We start from the raw sequence: 22,411 nt of genomic DNA, 5'->3' as shown, positions 1-22,411 counted from the left end.
CATAGGAGAAAGTCAATGGGTAATGTCTGAAATTGGAAAATCAAGAAACTGCAATGTAAGTAGACATGGGGGTAATAGATGAAATATTTAAAAGACTTGAATTTTCCTTTGGTGAGAAGAATTGAGAATAGAGTAGAAGGGTTGGGTACTACAGGGTTTTCTTTAACCTGGAATGTGGCAAACTGTTAGTGCTCACCAATATGTGTGTGTTTCTTTACATTTCCCAGGATCCCCTGCAGTTAAAGTGGGGGCCTTGGGACTAAATTCTGGCCAATAGAATTTGGCCAAATTGATATATGTCATTTTTAGGGTTGACCTTGGGTAATTTGCCATACTTTCTTTCTTGTCAAATGAGCTAGTCCTAGAAGGCAGCAGAACCATTAAAAATAAAAACATCTGGCCTTGAATTTAACATTTCGTCTGACTGGAAATAGCCACAATGGATTTTTTGTGAGGAAAAAAAAAAAGTGTATTAAACCATCGGTATTTTGGGGTTTTCTGTTACAGAAGTAAATTCACTATGCTGGTTTTAAAACATGCACAAGAATTCTTTGCCAATCCTTTGAGAAGAGGGATCTATGTCTCCTTTCCTAAAATGGAACAGGACTTTGACGCATTTGTAAGCAAAATAAAGTGAGGGAAGTAGCACCATGTTACTTTTTGAGGCAAGGTCAGAAAAGGTCAGGCAATTTTTGCCTTGTTCATTGCAACACTCCCTTTGGAGCTCTGAGTTTAAGCTAAGAAGCCTGACTACCTTGCTGCCATACTGTGAGGAAACCCCGGCCCTATAGTTACAGAAGCTCTGCTAGCATGCCTACTCTAGTCTTTCTAATTGAGTTACCAAAGAAAAGCTGATGACTGTGCCCTATTGACGACACCACCTGTGAACATAATAAAATGGTTGTTTTAAGCCACCATATTTTGGAGTAATTTATTACATACGATAGCAACCCAATGCTCAATCTAACAAGTAGTATTATTTGCTTTTTAATCTCTGCAATTTAACTACTTTGATAAAATTTACAGTTAAGCTAAAAAGGAAAATGGTTGTGAATTACTTATTCTTGGCTTATAGACTTTGCTATTCTACGTTCCCTACCCAGAAAGTTCACCTTTCTCCCGAAATCACTGGCTTTCAAACTTTTTAGGGTTTGAAATACACTAAGAAATACATTTTACAAACAAGCCCTAGTGCACACATACATGCATATATACAATTAAAAGCTCCATAAAGCAGTACTTTACTAAGTAACACTAAATTTACTTACATGCGCTGATATTTCCAATCTATATATATTTTTTTTTTTAAGTGTAAAGAGATTTCCTTGCTTACAAATGGGTCAAGACCTCCACTAATGGGTCCCACACAATCCCCTTTCCAGTTGAAAAACACTGTCCTAAACCTAAATCATTCTTCAAGGCCTTACCCAAGTCCGAAAAAGAAGCCTTTACTGACCACTCCATTCTCAGCTTTCTTGAAATTCCTGTAATTTATTAAATTCCATTTTTTATCTCAGTAATAAGAATATTGCATTTTCTGTACTTGAATTTAACATGCTTTACTTGATATCGTGAGCACTTCTACGGCACTGTAATGCCCTTTATCTACCACTTGATAAATTCAGAGTACTCAATAAAACATTGCTCAACATTTGACCATTGTGTTTTAAAATCTTAGTTGTTAGAGTGCACTTCAGTTTGGGCATTCTTTGGGGAGAGGCACGGACGAATGTTCTAATAACTTATCCACATATTATACTTCAAAGTGGAAAAACACAAAGTAGTCTTAACTCTATATGCGTGTTTTTATGCAAACTAAATCATAAAGATACAAATGATTTTAATAGCTTTCATTATCATACAGCACACGAAATAATGATACTGATATAGCCATGGAAGAGTAATATAACCAAGTTCTCACAACCAAAATATCTTTGAGGTGGGCAAAATGCAAACTTTTCTCTGGGATCAACATTTCTTCTCAACTCACTGCAACTACGCCTTGAGAGTATGTTTCGAGAACCGCTTCCCAATTATGTTGTCCCAGCAAGAATCGGGAGGAAACCGGGTGAAAGGCTGCGAGCCTTGAGGCGGGTCCCGGACGAACGCGGCCCTGCCCCTCGCCAGAGCCTCTCAGGAGAAGTGCGACACCGCCGCTGAGTGAGATGCTGAGGCGGAACTTCCCGTCTAACCCCGCCCCGCCGCCGTCCCAGCCTGTTGCTTAAGCCGCGCGGTGTGCGGTGTGCGCGGCCCCGGCCTTAGCAACGACGCCAGCAACTGCCTGGCTCCTCCCTCTGGTGTCGCCGGGAAAGCGCTCCGTCTGGTCCGTGCGCGATCACGGCCCGGCGCGTGGCTTGGGCTCGGGCGGAGCTGGAGACGTGTGGAGCTGTTCGAGGACTCGCGGGCGTGCAGGTCTGAGTACCACTCCGATCCCTGGTGGAGGGCCCCGCGTCTCTCTGGAGACCAGTGGTCTGGCCCCAGAGGTGCGGCCGCGGGAAGTGGACATTCTTTGTCAGGACCCTAGCGGAGGTCGCGCTGCGTGTCGCCTGTGAGGGGGATCCTCGGTCCCTGCGCGGTCTCTTGCTTTTTTTAGGATCTTGCGGGCCCTTTGGGAAAAAGGTTTCCAAATTTTTCTTCAAAAAAAAAAAAAAAAAATTGTTTGTTCTACCAATGATTTTCGGTGCATTCCGCCCCAACAAAAAGTATGTCCTGGCAAAGTCAGTTCCCTAGGAACCCCATACTTTATTTTATTTTAGTTTAGTTTTAGTATTTGGAGTGGTTTGTGGGGGTTTGGTTATCACGGAAGGGGAAGCTTAGTACAGACGCAGAATTAGTGATGCCATGCAGTGTATTTAAAATATTGAGGTTGTGGTTACATAATAAGAAAAAGAGCCTGTTTCTTATGTCTAAATTATTTATTGGGAATGTAGGACAATAAGGAAGTATATTAACATTTTCAGTCGCCAGGCCCACAAAGTTGGATGGTAAAATCAATATTTTAGATTGCAGCATTTAAGGACTAACCCAATGCACCATGAAAACGAAGGCAAGACAGTCTGCTACCATATGGCGGGTGGTGTGGGATGGGAGGGGCCGTTGATCCTATATAAAAAAGGGTACTACCTTGGATTATGAAAAATGAATGTTGGACCTGTGGGTCCTATGTGACCAAGTTCTTAAAAATACTCTAAAGAAAATTTGAAGTGGTTTTTTTTTCTAATACTGAATTGGTCCACAATATAGGACAGGGGAGTCCATATAATGTTCCATTGGGAGGTGAGTCAGCTTACAATAATGGAAGAGGTAGAAACTTTTTCTGTTATTATTTTGGAGAAAAAAATAATTGCCAGCCTGCCACTTGTGCTAGGCTGCAGTTGGCCCATAAAGGTAGTTTGTCAAATACTTCAGTAGCGAGATGCTTACTGGATGTGTTTTGCAGAATGGTTTTGATTTAGTTAACGAGTGTTTGTTGAGTTCCTGCTGTTGCATAAGAATCAGGAATAGGTGAGATCGGGGAAGGAATCTGCCCTTACAGAGTTGAATGCTGGAGGGGATAGATTCACTAAAGTACCTCTACAATAAGTGCATTTTTCCATGGCAAATATGTGGAACCAATAATAAGTACTCAAAGAGGTTTAAGACATTGCTGTGGCCCGTCTATGAGTTATTAAGGAACTGAATTAGAGTCCTGACTTTGAGAGTGAAGATAGAGGATTATATACAAGGTAGAATTGATGCAACTTGGTGAGTATAATTAATTTGGGGTGGAAATTGGGTAGAAGGAGGAATAAAAAATTAATGTATTTTTAGCCTTAAGTTCCAGAATGATGGACACACCATCAAGGTGTTAAAATTGTTAGTTCCTTAGGAACAGTCTTTATGTTTTCTAAGTCTTTTTAGCCCCCATGACTCAAATTGTATTTCCTTGCACATATTTGATGTTAACAAGTATGTTTTAAAGATTTTAAATAACCCCATTTGCAACAAATGATTTTCTCACAGTCGAGGCAGGCTGTTGGCTAGATAAGGACAGATGCCCTGATCATGTCGTTTCAGAGACCATTGGAGGGAGCTGCCCATGATTTACAATTGCTGGCCTCTTCTATGTGGCCACCTCAGCCATAAGTGAGAGTATGTAGGTGAACTAAGAGGTGGAGCCGTAAACATTTCTCTTTTACTGTCTTACAGGTATTTGTGGTGGTTGATTTTTGTAGAGGAAGGTTATTTATATAAGGCTTCACTAATATCCATTTAGTTATGTGGATAGCAGGTCCGTGAACTGCAAAGTGATATTTCTGAGGTATCTCTAGGAGGAATGCACTTTGAGGGCCCTAGGATAACTTCAAAAACTCACCAGTAGTTTTCTGTTAAATGTCAGGCAACCACAGTAACTTTCATGACATCCACAGGATCTGCATTTTTCAGTCCCACTATGCCTGGGCCGTTGAGTGGCACATGCAATCCCACTAAATAGCTACTGGAATACCCAGGGAAATGAAGTCAGGTTGAGCTACTCCAATCAAATTTCATTTTTTAGGATGAATCCCATCATCTGAATAACTCAGGACTATTAAAGCCTCAAAATGTTTCTCTGTAAAACCTCAAGCAACACCAGGACAAACCCAAAGAGAGTTTAGGTGAAACTTAGCTTCGTATGTGCAGCAAAGAGACGCCAACAGAGCATTTGCAACTCTCATTTCTGGGGACTATTAGGATCTCTTCCCAAACTTTTTTTTCTCTGTTTTAGAGATGGGATCTCACTTTGTTGTCCAGACTGTTCTCAAACTCTTGTGCTCAAGTAATCCTCCCACCTTAACCTCCCAAATGCTAGTATTATAGGCATGAGCCACCATGCCTGGCCCTTCCCAAGCTTGGAACTTCTTTACCTGGGTCGTAGATGGACTCTAGGAGATCTCCAAACCACCTGAAATTGTGTGCAAAATATTGTGTCTGTATATGCATTTTCTAGGGATGAAGTTTAAGATTTTCATGTGATTCCTAAAAGAATCTGAAGCTCAAGAAAAGAGGGCGTTTTAATATCCTGCACTTTTAGTCATTGAGGTCATGGTCACAAAGATCAAAGCCATTTTTAGGCAGGTGAGTTGGAGTGGCAGTCAGAAGTAGGTAAGATTTTCTATTTGTGAGGCAGGAACAAGGGATTGGACCATTGTTCTTAAATACTGCTTTCTTACCCAAAATGCAAATCTGTGCCTAATCAGTACACAGCAAAAATATTTACTGTATTTTGGTTTTCCCCTTGGGTACATTTGGCAAGTACCTTTTTCTACTATAACTGGCATCTTTGCATCTCTTTATTTGGGTCTCAAACTCACTGGGACTTACAATCTTAAAAAAAAAAAAAGAAAAGAAAAATTTATTTGATGAGTAATTAAATTAGTGTCACTAACTTCTTCTCAGCAAATTATGTTGTATTTTATGTTTCTCTGGTCTTTTTGTTCACTTTCTATTCGGGAGACCACAAAATGTTTCCCGCTGGAGTCACAGCATTTCTCTTGTCACTGTTTCTACTTAAAGTGCCCGGAGCTTCGTAGTTAAACCACAATGCCAGGAGGCTTTATAATAAGAGAATTATTTTACAGCTGTGGAATGCATATCGAATCAGTAGGGCACCAGTGTTGTTTCTCCCTTGAAAGATATCTTCCTTACAGGGTATGCAGATAACAATTTTGGCAGCCATCACCCTTCTTTGAAGAAAATATTAAGTGGGAAAGTTATTTTACCATTTTTTTCTAGTACTAAAGAATCTGAATGATGTATGTTTTTAAAAAGCATAAATTCTTTGAGTAAGTGGACATTAATGTTACTCTGTAAATTTTTAAAATTTATAAGATAATATATTTTACCTTATGGAATATTTTACAAATTGTAATGAGTAGTAGATGCCTCTTATTTTTTATTGGATATTAAGTTTTATATGTATATGCACACATGTACACACAGACACATATGTAGTGTGTGTTTTAATTTGGAGAGGGTTATATCTTTTAGAACATAACCAACTAAATTTTGCCAATTCCACTAGAATCTTCCTATTTTTCATTAATGTCAATTCAAAGTCAGAGCCAACAGGATTGAATATATCCCTGTCTGATACTAACGTGGAACCATTGCATTCCTAATATCTGGAAAACAAAATTGCCATCTCTGGAACAGAAAAGGGTTCTTGAAAAATGGATTCTCAATACCTGAACTTTATATTTGAAATAAGTTTGAGTTTATTGCTTTTAATCTTATGTTTTAAAGTATGCCAATTTGGTGGTTTAAAACATGTTTAATAAGTACTAAAACAGCACACAATTGTGACTTAAATTGAGTAATTTTCTTTGTAGACTGAGTAAAATGTTTTCTGTTTTTATTTTGCCTTCTCTTGACACTTTTTTTTTTACAGTGCACCTATGATATGTGTTTTAGAAATAGCTGTTAAACTTTGGTTTGAATGAAGAATGTCTCTCAATCCACCTATATTTCTCAAACGAAGTGAAGAAAATAATTCAAAATTTGTGGAAACAAAACAGTCACAAACTACTCCCATAGCTTCAGAAGATCCCCTTAAAAACTTATGTTTAGCATCTCAAGAAGTTCTTCAAAAAGCTCAGCAAAGTGGGAGATCAAAATGTCTCAAATGTGGTGGTTCCAGAATGTTCTACTGCTATACATGTTATGTTCCAGTTGAAAATGTACCTATTGAACAGATTCCACTTGTGAAGGTTAGTAAGAAATTTAATTGTTTGAAAGTATGAAAGTAGATTTTTTAAAAACATCTCATGTATACCTACTCTAATTGATAAACTTAATAAATAATGTTATTATTGTTAGAAACAAGTGCTTGCTGCTGCAAAGAAAAACTAGCACTTAGACAGAAAATTTCTCAGCAGGGCACATTTACTTCTGCAGAAGGGTGCAGCCTGCATCTGCCTGATTGCAAGAGCACACTGAACAAAGGAAGGAAGGGATTTTTAACCCTAATGCAGTTCCTGTCCCTGTGTCCTTCCCTTATTGGCTAGGGTTGGACCACACAATCAAAACTGATTACGGTTGACTAAGACTTAAACTTTTCCAAATAGGGTAAATGCACGATTTGTAAAAGGAGGGGTTAGGAGTGGTCTGTCTGCTATAGTATAAGGCATGTCTGGACATGTTTGGCCATGTCAGGGTACAACAAGAGTGGGAGGGTTGTTTGCAGGCTGGAAACGAGAGTACGAGGAGCTTGGGCTTCTGAACAAAGAACAAGAACATCACACAATTAAACCTTTTGAAGGGGAATTTATCATTCCTAGCATTATTAAAACGAAGTGTATTTATGGAAAATTTAGTCCTACAGGCTACTAAACCTCTTTGTTTTTCTTGTCTCTGGGTCTGAAATGGTGTTTTTAATGAAACCAATTAATTTTTCATTAATGATTTTAATTTATTTACAACATGGCAAAAAAATGTGTGATATAACCATATGAATACTAAAAAAAAAGTTTATAGACACCCTGAAGGAGCTCCAAACACTCATGTCTTTGGACTGCTCCTTGAGAAAACACTATTCTAGTAGAATTAGAGTTGATTTTTACCTAGGATTTTGTGACTTATCCTATACGTGGGGAGGGAATAGATTTCATTGACCAAAATGAAAATAAAGTAAAATTTAAAAACTAAGACCAATTCCCTGGGCTGTGTTATCATTAGAGTGATTTTAAGCCCGATTTGATTGCTTACCTTTATACTTTTTGGTGCTTACCAAGACTACTTTTGTATAGGTAAAAGGTCTGTAGGACATCATGTCTACATAATCAAAGAATTTATTTTATATATATATTAATTTGTCTAACATTATCCCAAACTTTAGGAATAAATCAATTAACGTGTAAAATTTGACTGTTTAAGACTTTAGACTAAATTCTACACATGGACTCATTAGAACTTGCCAAAAAAAAAATAAGTTGTAGCTATATTTTAAAATATTTGTTTTGATGATTTTAAAGTTCATTTAAATTTGAAGTAAGAAGAGTACTTTGACACTCGTATTTTATTTGAATTTCAGTTTAGCCTATATCATCTTGGCCAGTCCATGGTCTCCTCAGCGTCTAAAATCACATATATAGGCTAATGGAAAGTTTACTAGCCAAGAATAAGTAAGTGTGGAATTTAATATAAGCTTCACAGTTTGCTCAGGAAAAACAAGAACTTGAGGGTAATAATTATTTTCGGGTTTCCCATTATCTTACAGGAATGTTACATTTTGAAGTATGGTTTTTGAAGTATACGTAGAATTATTCTATTTTACATTTCTCTCATAGCCACATAAAGAAGGGATTCCATTAAAAGTTTTATCCTAAGGTGTATTGTATTAAAAAATGGATTGCATATTATAATAATAATAATCAGTAATATAGTTACAGGGCTGATATTTTCATAGATATTTAGTAATAGAGGGTATTTTCCAAATCAGTGGTCTGATACACATCATTTAATAGCAATGACTCAAGACATTAGTGTTTGATCATCTCTCAATGGTCTGGACTGTGCAGAGTTTTCTAAAGTGTTTATATTTTAATGGCCTTGTATAAAATTTTATACTTTAATATACATTAATGGTAATAACAACTCTACAAAATGTTCTTTGCAATTTTTACTTTATTTTTATTTTAACAAATCATTCAGCATTTGCTTTTAGATAGCCTACTTGGGAAGGGAGGATGACAATATAATGAGTAAATTCCCTCCCAATTTTACTCTAAGGAATGCATTCATAAATATAGTCATATGTCTCCTAATGACAGGGATACATCCTGAGAAATGTGTCCCGAGAAATGAGTTGTTAGGCAAATTCACTGTTGTGCAAACATCATAGAATGTACTTACACAACCTTCATAGTATAGCCTACTATACACCTGGGCAATACCTATTGCTCCTAGCCTACAAAATCTTTACAGCATTTTACTGTACTGCATACTGTACGTAGTTGTACACACAATGGTATTAGTGTATCTAAACAAATATAAGTATAGAAAAGTACAGTAGAAGTACAGTATAAAAATAGTAATCCTTTATGGGCACTTAGCATGAATGGAGTTTGCAGGACTGGAAGTTGTTCTTGGTGAGTCAATGTTGAGTTGTGAGTGAATGTGAAGGCCTGTGATGTTACTGTACACTATTGTAGTTTTTATAAACACTGTATACTTAGGGTACACTACATTTATGAAAAATATTTTTCTTCAATAATAAATTAGCTTACTGTGACTTTTTTACTTTATAAACTTTTTTAAAAACTTGTGATAACACCTAGATTTAAACACAGACACATTGTACAGCTGAACAAAAATATTTTATTTCTTTATATTCTTATTCTGTAACCTTTTTCCTGTTTTTATTATTTATTTATTTTTACTTTTTAAACTTTTTTGTTGAAAACCAAGACACAAACACATTACCCTAGGCTTACACAGTGTCAGGATCATCAATAGCACTGTCTTCTTCCACCTCCACATCTTGTCCCACTGGAAGCTCTTCAGGGGCAATGTATGGAGCTGTGATCTCCTATGATAGCAATGCCTTCTGGAATACCTCTTTAAGGACCTACCTGAGGCTGTTTTACAGTTGACATTTCTTTTCTCTAATTAGAATGAGTGTACTCTAAAACTAAAAAAATTAAGTGTAGTATAGTAAATATATAAACCAGTAACAGGTTTATATTATCATTATTAAACATTATTATATAGCATGCTTTTATATGACTGGCAGTGCAGTAGGTTTGTTTACATCAGCATCATCACAAGCATATGAGTACTGCACTATGGTGCAATGTTACAATGGTTACACTTCACTAGGCCATAGGAATTTAGAGCCTAGAATTTAAAAGGCTCTCTTGGGGAAAGTTGATAATCCCATGGGAAAATGCTTAGGTCTCCTTGTCAGTAGCATTTTGATAAACTTGGGCAGAAAGATTTGTGGTAAGTCTCTTTTATAAAACATAGGTGTTCGAGAGCAGATTGATATTCTTTACTTGTTTGAAAACAGAATGTCTCTACTCAGACTGCCCTCTGGTCAACACTATTTTTTTTTTTTTTTTTAACAGAGTTAAGCTTTAATGTCTGTACGAAGCCTCAGAGCAAATGTTTTTGTAGCTTGTAAAAAAGCAAATTTTTTTCTTTTTCTTTTTTAATTATACTTTAAGTTCTTGGATACATGTGCAGAACTTGCAGGTTTGTTACATAGATACACACGTGCCATGGTGGTTTCCTGCACCCATCATCTACATTAGGTATTGCTCCTAAAGCTATCCCTCCCCTAGCCCCCCACACCCAGACAGGCTCCAATATGTGATGTTCCCCTCCCTGTGTCCATGTGTTCTCATTGTTCAACTCCCAATTATGAGTGAGAATATGTGTTGTTTGGTTTTCTGTTCCTGTGTGGTCAACACTATTATTGTTACTCTGTACTCTTCTCATTACCTAAGAAATAATCTTCTTTTAACATGTGTGAACTAGAACACAAACATGGATTTCCATTATTTGATCTGTTTCTGTGCTTTGGTTTTATGATGTGAGAGATCTCATGCTCATGGAAAACTAACAATACCTGGGCTGTGTACAGGTTTTGCATAATTGTGCTTGCAGACTTTAGTTCATAAAGCTTTTTCTTTTATCATATAATTAAAAAAAATAGGCTAGGCACATGATTTATAAAATTTGTCAATAACACTCCTGTGTTCTTGATATAAATGATACCCTCCAAGATAGCTAGCTGGTCAGAAATATTGATAGCTTTTGGAATTTTCAGCTTTACTCGTCAGCCATATAAGAAGGTCACTTTTATGATCTGCTTTCTTTTTCTTTTCTTGTCATGATCTGCTTCTTTTTCTTTTCTTACTTCCTACCTTCCCTGGGCTAAGATAATACTGACATGGTGCTCAGAGACCCTCGGGAGAGGGAAGGTAGTTTCAACTGAGACCGAGTGCATGAGGAAATTCTGATGTAGTGTTCAGCCAGAAGTAGACTGATGTACAATCATTTGTGAACTGCCTACTTAAATGGTAAATTTTCCATAACTAGAAGTTGGTTTGATGATTAGAAGCAATTGGGCCTAACTTATAAATGATCATTGGGCCTAACTTATAAATGATTGCTAGGCTTAAGCAGGGAGGGTAGGAGATACAGTGTTTGAAACCCTAATTGAAAACTATTTGAGGAATTTATTTGTAGGCCAAGGTCTTCCTGGGGTGTATTATTTATATGGTTCTGTCCCCAACATAATTGTCCAGGAAGAAAAAAATGTGAAATTGAAATTATTTAGTAGCTGCTCCATTCAAAAATAGTTTTGGAACTAATGATACACACACACAACATGGAAGAACCTCAAAATAATTATTCTTAGCTAAAGTCAAATGAAGAGTGTATATTGTATGATTTCATTTATATAAAATTCTAGAAAGTACAAACTATAGTGGCAGTGGATTACTGATTGCCTGAGGAGGGCAGTGGTTGATGGTGAGAGGAGAAGGAGGAAGGGCATGAGAAGACTTTTGATAGTGGCAAATCATTATTTTGACTGTAGCATTGGATTCAAGAATTTAACATATGTTAAAACTTATTGGATTGTACACTTTAAATATGTACAGTTTAAGACATAAGAAAAATAGTTTTGTCCTCCAGGGTAAAATAGTGTGCCCAGGGTAAATTCCTAGAATCCTACTTATTTAGCATGGGATGGGAACTTGGAGATGGTGGGAACTACCAAATAAAACAAAAGGTCATTTAAAAGCTGAAGTCAAGAACACATCTCCAGAGGGTTTCTTATATATAGTAAGGGAGATATGATTTGGCATTTTTTTCATAATCATGGCTGAATGCAGTACTTGTATAAGCATTACAAAGAGAGCTAAACCAAAAACGCCAAAGTGAAATAAAAAAAATGCAATTTATGAAATCCAAGAGAATATTATTTTTGCATAGAGACATGTTACAAACAACATCTATAACAAATAATGAAACTTTAAGGGAAATACTTAGGCAACAGGGGTCCCCAGTCCCCAGACCACAGACCAGTACTGGTCATAAGGAAACAGGCCGCACACCAAGAGGTGAGCTGCTGGAGAGCAAGCGAAGCTTCCGTCTATTTACAGCCGCTCCCCATCACTCACATTACCACCTGAGCTCTGCCTCCTGTCAGATCAGCGGCAGCATTAGATTCTCATAGGAGCATGAACCCTGTTGTGAACTGTGCATACAAGGGACCTAGATTGCATGCTCCTTATGAGAATCTAATGCCTGAAAATCTGTCACTGTCTCCCATGTCCTAGATGGGACCATCAAGTTGCAGGAAAACAAGCTCAGGGCTCCCGCCGATTTTACATTATGGTGAGTTGTATAATTATTTCATTATATATTATAATGTAATAATAATAGAAATAAAGTGCACAATAAGTATAATGCACTTGAATCATCCCCAAACCCTCTCCCCCAACCCTGGTCTGTGGAAAAATTGTCTTCCACGAAACCAGTCCTTCTTGGTGCCAGAAAGACTGGGGACTATTTAGGCAAGATGATTTTGAAGAGAGTTTGTGATATAAAGATTACACCTCTTAGATCTATTGTTACTATTTTTTAATTAATAATTATTTAATTTGTGCTGTTGAAAATGTGATGCTGAAAATCATGATGTTTCCTGCAAAGGATAACAGTTTTGACTTGAAAGTATGTCCAAGGAACAGAATTTCAACTTGAATTTTAGATCTGAAGCTTTTTGCCCAAACTTACATTTCCTTTTAAAATAGCATAAGAGGCCGGGTGTGGTGGCTCACTCGTAATCTCAGCACTTTGGGAGGCTGAGGCAGGCAGATCGCTTGAGATCAGGAGTTCAAGACCAACCTGGCCAACATGGTGAAAACCCATCTCTACTAAAAAAATACAACAATTAGCTGGGCATGGTGGCAGGTGCCTGTAATGCCAGCTACTTGGGAGGCTGAGGCAGAATTGCCTAACCCAGGAGACGGAGGTTGCAGTGAGCCGAGATCACACCACTGCACTCCAGCCTGGGTGGCAGAGTGAGAGTCCATCTCAAGATAAATAAAAATAAAATAAAATGACATAAAATAGGCAAACCTAAAGTTTATAGGATTTATAAAAATGTCCTTGGCACACATGGTGAAATGCAAAGAATTGGAGTTAATATAACTTAAATGAAAATGACATTGGAGCTTTTCTTTAAAAGAAGATTCTCTGTTAAATGAGTTGAAAATAGTTGTCCTAATACATGAATAACAATGCCAAGGAAGAAATTTGGGTTGGTTTTGTAACGATCACCATTCTTAATATTCTGGTATATCTTTTAAACCATATGTGTATTTATAGGAATTTATTGTGAGCTTCCTATTTAGCTTTAAAGACCTTTTTATTAACATAAAAATTAGAATGTTTATATTTGTTTTTTTATTTGTCCTTTTTTTTACCTTTAGCTTCCATTGAAGATTGACATCATTAAACATCCAAATGAAACAGATGGCAAAAGTACTGCTATACATGCAAAACTCTTAGCACCTGAATTTGTAAACATTTACACGTATCCTTGTATTCCAGAATATGAAGAAAAGGACCATGAAGTAGGCAACTTAGTTTTTATAACTCTTCACATTGGATATAAAAATGAATTTTAACCTCCATTGCCTTTCTGAACTTACTCAAACATAATTTAATATTTTTCTTAATAAAGTATTATGCTCAGGTAGTGTTAGACAATATACAGTTTATTTCATTGATATCTTCAAAGATCAGATGATTCTAGACTGCTATGCGTTTTTGAGTCTTTCTGCATTTTATAGCTCTTCTGCCTTATTTCTTCAGGTTTTTACTCCTTGCCAATACTATTGTGCCTGCTTTTACTTTTTCTCCTCTCCTTCTCCTGTTTGTGCTACATATAAATGATCTAATTTGATGCAAACTGGGAAACTAGATTACAAATATTCGTTGGAATTTCTTTCTTCTAAAAGAAGAAAGACTGAGTTAGGATATTCAGGAATCCTCCTAAATTAAGAGCTTTAGTGCATAGGCTTTATAACATTTCTTTTGGCTGCTCAGAGGCCTTCGTTGCTCATTTTTAGATTCTTAATTGGTTTTCACTCAGTTGCAGTTGTCACATTGGTGAGATATTATGGGTCTTCTTGCTGAAAAGTAATTTTACAATGTGTCTCAAAAAATTAGGCCTTGGGTACTGAAAGAAGCGTGTAAAAGCCTTTTGGTCTCTGGAGGCCATTTGTTGGTGTGGCTAATATAGAAACAAAATAAAAAATTAGTGCATTCATTTGTTCCAGGAAGAACTTGGTAAATTTTTACTTTCCTATTTATATCTATATCTATATCTATATATATGTATTTTTTTGGTTGAGTTTATATAAAAAATTATGTTTGTAAATAATATTTGAGTTTTGGATCTAGGAAAATATTTCCTTCTCTGGTCAGCTAGACTCCGTTTATGTTGATTAAATAGAATGTAGTGCTATGTTCTGTAAGGAGATGCGATATGCTTGTAATTTAAGAAAATTCAGAAGCCCTGGACTTTGCTAACTGGGTATACGGGGAAATATATTTCATGTATTATGAATATTTAAAAACTTTTACAACTTTGAAACGTATAAAATTCAAGGTTTTTGCTTTTTAAGACTCTTGCTCTGTTGCCCAGGTTGGAATGCAGTGGCATGATCACAGCTTGCTGCAGCCTTAAATTTCTGGGCCCAAGCAATCCCCATACCTCAGGCTCCTGAGTAGCTGAGGCCATGGGTGTGCGCCACTACTCCCAGCTAATATTTTTATTTTTTGTAGAGACAGGTCTCACTATGTTGCCCAGGCTGGTCTGAAACACCTAGGGCTCAAGTGATCCTCTCACCTTGGCCTCCCAAAGTGCTGGGATTACAGGCATCAGCCACTGTGCCCGGCCAAGATTTTTTGTTTTGTAATTTTATTTTATTGTGATGTTGTTTTTATCTTTTTATTTTAAAAATTTGTGTGCTCATTGAAGAAAATTTGGGAAATAGAGAAACATATGGGGATAAAATTCCCTTGATTCTCCAACATTTATTCATTTAACAAATATTTACTTGGTGCCTGCTTTGTGCCAGGAGCTGTTCAGACATTGGAAGCTCTAACAATATAAATCTCAGTAAAAATGTGCGGAAAGAAAAATGGTATCATATTTATGTAATTTTTCCTGGAAGGTTAGATTTTTTCATTTTAATTTTTCACTGTAATAAATATACTTAGATATTGTAAGTGTGTTTAGGATTATTTTATGACATTCCCATAATGAGATCGTTGAACCAAAGGGTATGAATATTTTAAGACTCTTGATTTAAATTGTCAAATTGCTTCCATGAAGAGTTATGCTATTTAATCCTGCCCTCAAACCACCATTTCCTCACCAGCATTCACTATATCATTTGCTTTATCTTTGGCTTATGATATAGATGAAAATGGCATTTAATCATTGAACAGTTTTCAGTGGTTCTTTTACGAAGTATAATGTACTTTGCTTTTTATCTTATGAAAAATTATATAATTTAGTCTTTTTATTTCAAGTATGATTAACTTGGCATCTATCAGTCAGTGAATAACTTATTTTGAAATAGTAGTTATAATTAGTATATTATGATTATAAATTAGTAGGGGAGAGCCAAAAACTTTACCACACATATTAAAGAACCATATACAATAGAACCAACCTAGTGCTTGTTTCTCAGATATTCAACATGTCTTTCTTAAAATTTTAAGTCAATCAAAATTTATACATTTTGAAGATCATAGTAGCACACTGCTAACCCAATTTTCTTTGTTTTAGGTTGCACTTGTTTTTCCTGGACCTCAGTCTATCTCAATAAAAGATATTTCTTTTCATCTGCAAAAAAGGATTCAAAATAATGTTAGAGGCAAAAATGATGACCCTGACAAGCCATCTTTTAAACGCAAAAGAACTGAAGAACAAGAGGTCTGTGATTTGAATGACAGCAAGTGCAAAGGCACAACACTGAAAAAAATTATATTTATAGATAGCACCTGGAACCAAACAAACAAAATATTCACTGATGAGCGACTTCAAGGTAAAAAAAAAAAAAAATGTTTTTTTGGACTGCTCCTCCCTCAGACTTATTTTGAAAAAAACTTCAAACTTACAGATAATTTGAAAGAAGAGTTGCATTGACTACCTATACATTTTGCCATATTTACTTTATTTCTCTATTTCTTTTTATTATATATGTGAGTATGTATTTATATATTATATATATTTTTGGTTGATCAATTGAAAGTAAGTTTCAGGCTTTATAACACTTCACCCTTAAATATTAAATGTACATTTTCCTTTTTTTTTTTTTGAGACAGTCCAACTCTGTTGCCCAGGCTGGAGTACAATGGTACAGTCTTGGCTCACTGCAACCTCCTCCTCCTGGGTTCAAGTGATCCTCCCACCTCAGCCTCCCAGGTAGCTGGGATTACAGGTGCCCACCACCACACCTGCCTAAATTTTGTATTTTTAGTAGAGATGGGGATTCGCCATGTTGGCCAGGCTGGTCTCAAACTCCTGACCTCAGGTGATCCTCCTGCCTCGGCCTCCCAAAGTGCTGGGATTATAGGCATGAGCTACCACGTCCGGCCTAAGTGTACATTTTCTAAGAATATTCTCCTATATTAATAAAGAATGACATCTCTTTTATAAACACCCTAATGGTGAACACATTTACTAAGATAGATCTTCTCTTTTGTTTTTTGTTTTTTGCCTTACAGGTTTTTTGTTGTTGTTGTTGTTTGTTTGTTTGTTTTTGAGAGGGAGTCTTGCTCTGTTGCCCAGGCTGGCAGTGGTGCAATCTCGGCTCACTGCAACCTCTGCCTCCTGGGGTCAGGCGATTCTCCTGCATCAGCCTTGCTAGTAACTGGGATTACAGGCACACACCACCACGCCTGGCTAATTTTTTTGTATTTTCATAGAGACGGGTTTCACCATGTTGGCCAGGCTGGTCTCAAACTCCTGACCTCAGGTGATCTGCCTGCCCTGGCCTCCCAAAGTGCTGGGATTATAGTCGTGAGCCACCGTGCCCAGCCTTCCTTGCAGTTTTTAAAAATAACTTTTTTGAGGAAGAATTAACATATAATAAACTACATATGTTTCAAGAGTATTAAAGTTTTCTCATATGTGTACAACTGTGAGACCATCACTACAAGTTAGAAAATGAACCTGTCCATCCCCTGGCCAAAGTTTCTGCCTGACCTTTTATGATCTTTCTCATCCAGCTTTCCCCACAGCACACTTCCACACTCTCCAACCCCATCTCTAATCAATGATCTATATCTAATCATTATAGATTAGATGCATTTTCTGGAATATTATATAAATTGAATCATATAATATATACTCTTTTCCTTTTTTTGGTTTGGCTTTCTCACACAAAATAAATAACTTGACACTCATTTTTGTTGTAGCATGTATCAATAGGTCATACATTTATTGCCAAGTAGTATTTCGTTGTATGGATATGCTACAATTAGTGTTATCTATTTATCTGTTGATGAACATTTACACTGGTTGTTTCCCATTTTTTACTATTTCAAATAAAGTTGCTATGACACTTGTGTAAAAAAAAAAAAAAAAAAGATGTTCTCCTGTATAATAAATACAGTACCATTATCACTCCTAAGAAAATTAATGAAAATTACATAATATCTTCTAATATACTGTCCATATTCAAATTTCCCTAATTGACCCAAAAATACCTTTTGTAGCTTCCCCCCATATAGCATTTAAACTCATCACAGTTTATTTGGTTATTATGTATCTTTAGTCTGTTTTAATCTAGAGTAGTCCTGTTTTTGTTTTTCATGACTTAGACTTTTGTGAAGAGGACAGGTCAATTGTCTGAATGTTTCATTGTGATTAGTTTCAGTCTAAATATGTTGGCTAGGATACTTAAACAGGTAAGGATAAATCCAGGGTTGTCTATGTCTAGTTTATATCTATCGTTTGGGTATAATTATTAATAACATGTAATTTCACTCTCAGAAATGAACCTTTTAGCTGATAAATTGTATGGTTAACCAATTCATAGGTGAATTCATACTTTATTGTTGCATCAAATTAGGATGCACATAATGCAAATTGTTCTAATATTTGTGATAACTTTCATTACTTGATTAAAGTGGTGATTGCCCAATCTCTCCATTATAAAGGTTTATTTTTTCTCTTTGTAAGTAGTAGTAATCTATGGGGTGATGTTTTCAGACTGTGAACTGTTTCCCAAAAACTTTTCACCAGTGATTTTAGTATTCATTGATGATCCCTGCATAAATTGAATAATTACATTGAGATTGAAAAATGGTGAAATTTTAATTACATGATCTCTTCCTACATTAGTTAGCCAGTATTCTTATGTAAAGAAGAGCTTTTCCTTTTTCCCCTGTTCTTTTTTTCTTTCTCTTTCCACCCCTTTTTGAGATCACTGTGATCTTATGGATTTTCTTTTTAATTCAATATGCTATAATTTATTATGCTATAATTTATTATATGCTATAATAATTTATTATAGCATATTGATGCTAATCTTTTTGATAATAATCTTTTTGATGCTCTAGTTCTCTCAAATTTTGCCAGTGGAAACCCTTCCAAGTACTTCATGGCATGGCCTCATTTGTCTTTTTGGTACAACAGACAAGTTCACTTGTACTTTTTTTCTGCCTCAGACCCGGAATCAATTGTTTTTCTAAGAAGCTATAGTTTCCTTTAATAGGAAATGGTATTAGAAACTAAGATCTGGTAAATTCATTACTTTTGGGATGTCATTGCTTCAATGGATAGAGCCAGGAAAAATACATAGTTATGTATCATGAGTTCACACAGATAGTTCCAATTCATATTTAACATTATAAAGATTTTTATTTCTTTTAGAGTGAAAAACTTGGTTCCTAGTAATAGTGATTTAAAACAGTTACTTTACTTGTCCATGTATGATTAGAAGGCAAGAAAGCTATTCAGTTGATATTAGGCAGTTGCTAAAACAGTTTGTTTCAAACTGGGAGAGCTTCTCTCAGGCTAGTGTTAAAAATGTGCATTATCTACAAAAGAACATTTTGACACTTTTTGGAGTCTGATTGGTGTTCATTAATTCCAAGCTGAAGTGAGTGACAACACTAGATTTAACTAGCTTAATTTATATAGTTTATGCATCTGAGATCTTCATACACATTAGTAAAGTTGCTTTGAAAGTCTAATTGTGTGCGCTTTGTGTCTTATGTGTGTAGGAGAGAGTGAAGGGCAGGTACTACGGAGCATAAGATCTTTAAGAAATTTTGTTGCCGATATTTGATAGAAAGACAAACGCCTAAGCCCTAAGGCTGTGCTCTTTGAAAGAGAGAAAGGGAACACCGCCTGCCACATTCCTGTGGGTGTTTACAGCAGGTTACTTGCCAGTTTGAAGATTTTTCTGAGCCATTTTTCTTTATAGTTACCTTATATGGTAATTGAAAAGATCAAATGAAAAAACATAAGTAAAAGCCCTTGACAAAACTATAAAAGGAATTATTGTGGTATTATTCAAAATCTCTTTTCAGAGTGTCCGAATTTGGCTTGCCTAAAATCAGATTTGTACAAAAGATTTTTGTTATTCCTTCCCAATTCACATGGAAAGTATCATATATTTCAGTTCTGTGCTAGATCAAAAATTTTTAAAGGGGCTTCTTAATCTCTTTAAAATCATAAAAGGAACAGATTTCTAGAGGCAAGTTTTCTGCATGACCTACTTCAACCCCTGTCCTTTGTGGCTTCTCATTGCACCACAGGAAACAATTAGGGCTCTATACATATCTATAACCTCTGTATATGTGAACTACTAATTTCTGAATAAACCAAGTTACTTCCATAAGAAACAATCCATGGTTTTTATAAATTATTGGCTTTAGGCTTTAAAACTTTTTGTCATTTCATGGGATTAATCTGAACAAACTGAGTCTATACCTCAATTAAACCCTCAGGTGTATTGGGAATTATGTTTCCATTATCTTACTATGAATGCTGAGGTTAAGAATCCTCTTAACAATGTACAACCTTACAGTTTTGCCAAATTTTTACAGAAAAATAGCTCTGTGTGTTCTACCAATGTCAAAATAAAACACTTGAAGGTAGAGTGCTTAATTTAATCATAAAAGGTAAACCTAAACCTACAGGTGAAGAATGATACAACATTCTTAAAGATTTATCATGGGAAGCCTTGGCAGAATGTAGGGGGAGACATTGTTTCTTTTTGTTGGGTGGGAGTCCAAATTATATTTAAATGGCATTATACTGTAATTTGTTATAAAAATTAGCCAGCTCTTTCCCTTCAGTTTGACTGTATTGATACAACTTTTAAAGTGATAACTTTGTTCACATTATAAGCGTTGCCTAAACTACACTACCTGTCAGTGAGTGCTGTGTCCTGTACTACCTTATTCAATCCTCACATCAAATACATGAGGTAAAGGATGTCACCCTCACTTTGCAATTGAAGAAACTGAGGCAGCACTTTTGGAAGGAAAAGCCATTTGTAATTATCTACTTTAAGTTTCTACTGCTAAAATATTTTACTAGTTTTAAGCCAGGTGTAGTGGCTCATTCCTATAATCTCAGCACTTTGGGAGATGAAGGTGGGAGTATCACCTGAATACACGAGTTCTAGACTAGCCTAGGCAACATAGCAAGGCCTACATCTCAACAAAAAATAAAGTAATTAGAAAGATGTGGTAGTGTGCACCTGTAGTCTTAGGTACTTGGGAGACTGAGGCAGGAGGATTGCTTAAGCCCAGGAGTTCAAGGATGCGGTGAGCTATGATCATGCCACTGAACTCCGGCCTGGACAACAGAGCAAAATCCCACCTCAAGAAAAAATGTTTATGATTTTTACTATAATTTTATTATAAAGTTACTGATTGTTAGAAATACTAGTGTATAAAAAATATTTTGCATTCAAGAAACTGAAATATTTAATGTTGTCTAGAATGCATACATAGAATGATAAAAGAGACTGGAGAAATTCAAATTATGAATGTCTTATTTTATTCAGCATGCCTGGGCATTTGTTCTTTTATCCATAGTGCTGTGGCATCATTAAAAAATTTTTAAGCTTGTCATTGACATGATTAGATTGTATTTTAAGTCTAATGGAAAGAATTGGGCTGGGACATGACTTCAAGCTCCAATTCCTTCACTAAATAAGCAAAGAGGTTTTGTTTGTTTTTAACTGTTTTATATTTTTGAATAAATTGTGATACTTATGAAATAATATACACACACACTTGCACACATATATATGTAACATTAAGTTATAAAGCATAATGATATAATGAACAATTAAGAACTCAAGCACCAGTATTTCTAACTTCCATTTACCTGTGTTTTCCCTTGTGCCATTCCCCTTCTTCCCCTGACAGTTATTTTCCTGAATTATGCTTTTTTAGATTATAGTGTTATATATATGTTTTCATAAACTATATATAATTTAGTTTTGCTTTATTTTGACCTGTGTGTTGTTTTCTTGGGACTTTCTAAAGTCACATTTTGTTTCTAGCGTTTATCTATATTGTCATATCACTGTAGCTACAGTTTATTCTATTTCACTGCTGAATAATATCTTTGAATATACTACAGTTAATCTGGTTTCCTGCTAATGAAACACTTTGGTTATTTCTAGTTTTTCCTATTACAAATAATGCTACTACACACATTCTTGTGCAAGTACAAGCTCCTCTAGGAAACATCCCTAGGAGCCACATTGCTGAGTTGTTGAGTGTGAGAATATTCACCTTTACAGGATAATGCCAAATTGTTTTTCAAAGTGGACATACAAAGGAATATTTCCATCATTAATGTATAAGCGCTCCATTGATCCATAATCTCTCCTACCTTGGTATTATCAAATGTCTGATTTTTGCCAATTTAGTATTTTAAAATGGTGTCTCATTGTCATCTTCATTTACTTTTCTCTAATTACTAATAGGATTGATAATTACATTGTTTGTTTATTTGGCCATATACGTGTTCTATTCTGTGAAATATCTATGCCCATTTTTCTAGTGTTTTATCTTAATTGATTTGTAGAAATTCTTTGTATATTCTAGAATATAGATAATGTTGCAGAATATCTTCTTGCAGTTTGTGGTTCATCTTTTTAATTTCTTTTGAGGAAAAAAATTTTTTAGTATGGAATTTATCACTATGTTTGTGTCTTGTTTGAATCCTTCTCTTCTGCAAGGTACTATATGGCTAATGATTTGCCTGAGATTTTTTTGTATTTTCTGTGTAAGTAATGCCAATTGCATTTCTTTCCAGTTCTTATCCATCTAATTAATTTATTGTTCTTTACTACTATGTTAAATAAGACCTCTAATGCAATATTTA

General features: G+C 35.6%; 2 protein-coding genes across 14 annotated transcripts in view; one reads left to right on the top strand and one right to left on the bottom strand.

Annotated features, from left to right (window-relative positions):
• The window catches only part of FAM227B (family with sequence similarity 227 member B), a 264,607-nt gene extending 262,313 nt beyond the window's left edge, over positions 1–2,294 (bottom strand). For 6 of the 7 annotated variants that reach the window (XM_055279047.2, XM_055279050.2, XM_055279048.2 and 3 more), the window contains exon 1: positions 1,991–2,294. The gene's annotated coding sequence lies outside the window, so the exon portion shown is untranslated. Of the gene's footprint in view, positions 1–1,427; positions 1,962–1,990 lie in introns of those variants that run through there. The other variant, XM_063640695.1, reaches the window with a different exon arrangement.
• DTWD1 (DTW domain containing 1) overlaps positions 2,207–22,411 on the top strand; it is a 34,009-nt gene continuing 13,804 nt past the window's right edge. The window contains exons 1-5 of one of the 7 annotated variants that reach the window (XM_063640701.1): positions 2,324–2,412; positions 4,970–5,097; positions 6,410–6,728; positions 13,464–13,607; positions 15,836–16,094. In XM_063640701.1, the coding sequence (XP_063496771.1) occupies positions 6,465–6,728; positions 13,464–13,607; positions 15,836–16,094 (667 nt within the window). In that variant the 5' untranslated portion in view covers positions 2,324–2,412; positions 4,970–5,097; positions 6,410–6,464. Of the gene's footprint in view, positions 3,745–4,969; positions 5,098–6,409; positions 6,729–13,463; positions 13,608–15,835; positions 16,095–22,411 lie in introns of all 7 variants that reach the window. The other 6 variants (XM_063640702.1, XM_063640704.1, XM_063640703.1 and 3 more) reach the window with 6 other exon arrangements.

This window comes from Symphalangus syndactylus, chromosome 5 (assembly GCF_028878055.3).
Source record: "Symphalangus syndactylus isolate Jambi chromosome 5, NHGRI_mSymSyn1-v2.1_pri, whole genome shotgun sequence".
Lineage (NCBI taxonomy): Eukaryota > Metazoa > Chordata > Mammalia > Primates > Hylobatidae > Symphalangus > Symphalangus syndactylus.
Note: the sequence above shows the minus strand (reverse complement) of the source record. Positions and strands in the feature narration are given on the sequence as shown.